The sequence below is a fragment of the Buceros rhinoceros genome, unplaced genomic scaffold (assembly GCF_000710305.1).
Source record: "Buceros rhinoceros silvestris isolate BGI_N320 unplaced genomic scaffold, ASM71030v1 scaffold25316, whole genome shotgun sequence".
NCBI lineage: Eukaryota > Metazoa > Chordata > Aves > Bucerotiformes > Bucerotidae > Buceros > Buceros rhinoceros.
Genome location: NW_010419665.1, coordinates 4,025 through 4,859, shown reverse-complemented (window position 1 = coordinate 4,859; position 835 = coordinate 4,025). Strand labels below are relative to the sequence as shown.

The 835-nt window shown below is 40.2% G+C and overlaps 1 protein-coding gene across 1 annotated transcript in view; it reads right to left on the bottom strand.

Annotated features, from left to right (window-relative positions):
* The window catches only part of PEX1 (peroxisomal biogenesis factor 1), a 24,780-nt gene that overhangs the window by 21,818 nt on the left and 2,127 nt on the right, over nt 1-835 (bottom strand). The window contains exons 3-5 of the mRNA XM_010139039.1: nt 816-835; nt 458-572; nt 2-368 (exon numbers count right to left, since the gene is read on the bottom strand). The exon at nt 816-835 is cut by the window's right edge and continues 8 nt beyond it. Of these exons, the coding sequence (XP_010137341.1) occupies nt 2-368; nt 458-572; nt 816-835 (502 nt within the window). The remainder of the gene's footprint in view (nt 1; nt 369-457; nt 573-815) is intronic.

The window sequence follows — 835 nt, the reverse complement described above, 5'->3', positions numbered from 1 at the left end:
CAGCTTGTCTTTGAAGGTGCTCATTTCATCTTTATCACACAAAGTCTTTTGTTTCTGCTCAGATGTATGAGAGAAAACGCTCCCTATGAAATTCCATATATTTGGGAGAACATTTGAGCCAAATGTCGTGTTTGCATCAGCCTTACTCTGTTTGAGGACTCCTGGCTTTAAGTAAGGTTGCTTGGCAAAAGGATCCTTTACTGTTTCTTCTTGCTCCGTGTTCTTTTTCATGAAACTTTTGAGCAAGATGTCACTTTCTCTGGAAGGTGTGCTGGTGGCGTTTTCTTCATGTTCACGTGGTTTGGGAAGTATCAGAAGCTCCGTGCATGGCTCTAATCTCCCATAAGAGGCTGCTGGCATAAGTGTACCTGAGTATGAACAGAGCAGGTCAATGAATGCATCCACTCTTGCAAAACAGCTTACTCAAGGTGCCACAAGAGCCTCCACTGTCGCTTACCGATTTTGATGTAAATGTGAGTGTGCTGTTCAACCCATACAGGAAAGATGGCTTTTGGAAATACTACTCGAATCTGGTCAAGAAGATGTTTTTCAAGAGAGGAAGCATGCAGTTCCTGCGAAAATGTGATATCATTATAAACGAAATACTGCATAAATCTGTTAACATTCATTTGAAGATAAAAACTCTACACATCTTTCTAAAACACCATTTGAAATATAAAATACAATTAAAGCCCCACCACATTTAGTATTTCCTTAAGGGCTGAAAAGAACAGGCCTTGTGCACAAAACTGCTTGCGTCAAAATCTCTGTCATCTGTCAGGAAAGGATGTGAACAGGACAAAAGGTTTAATTACCAGAATTTCCCAATCATCTG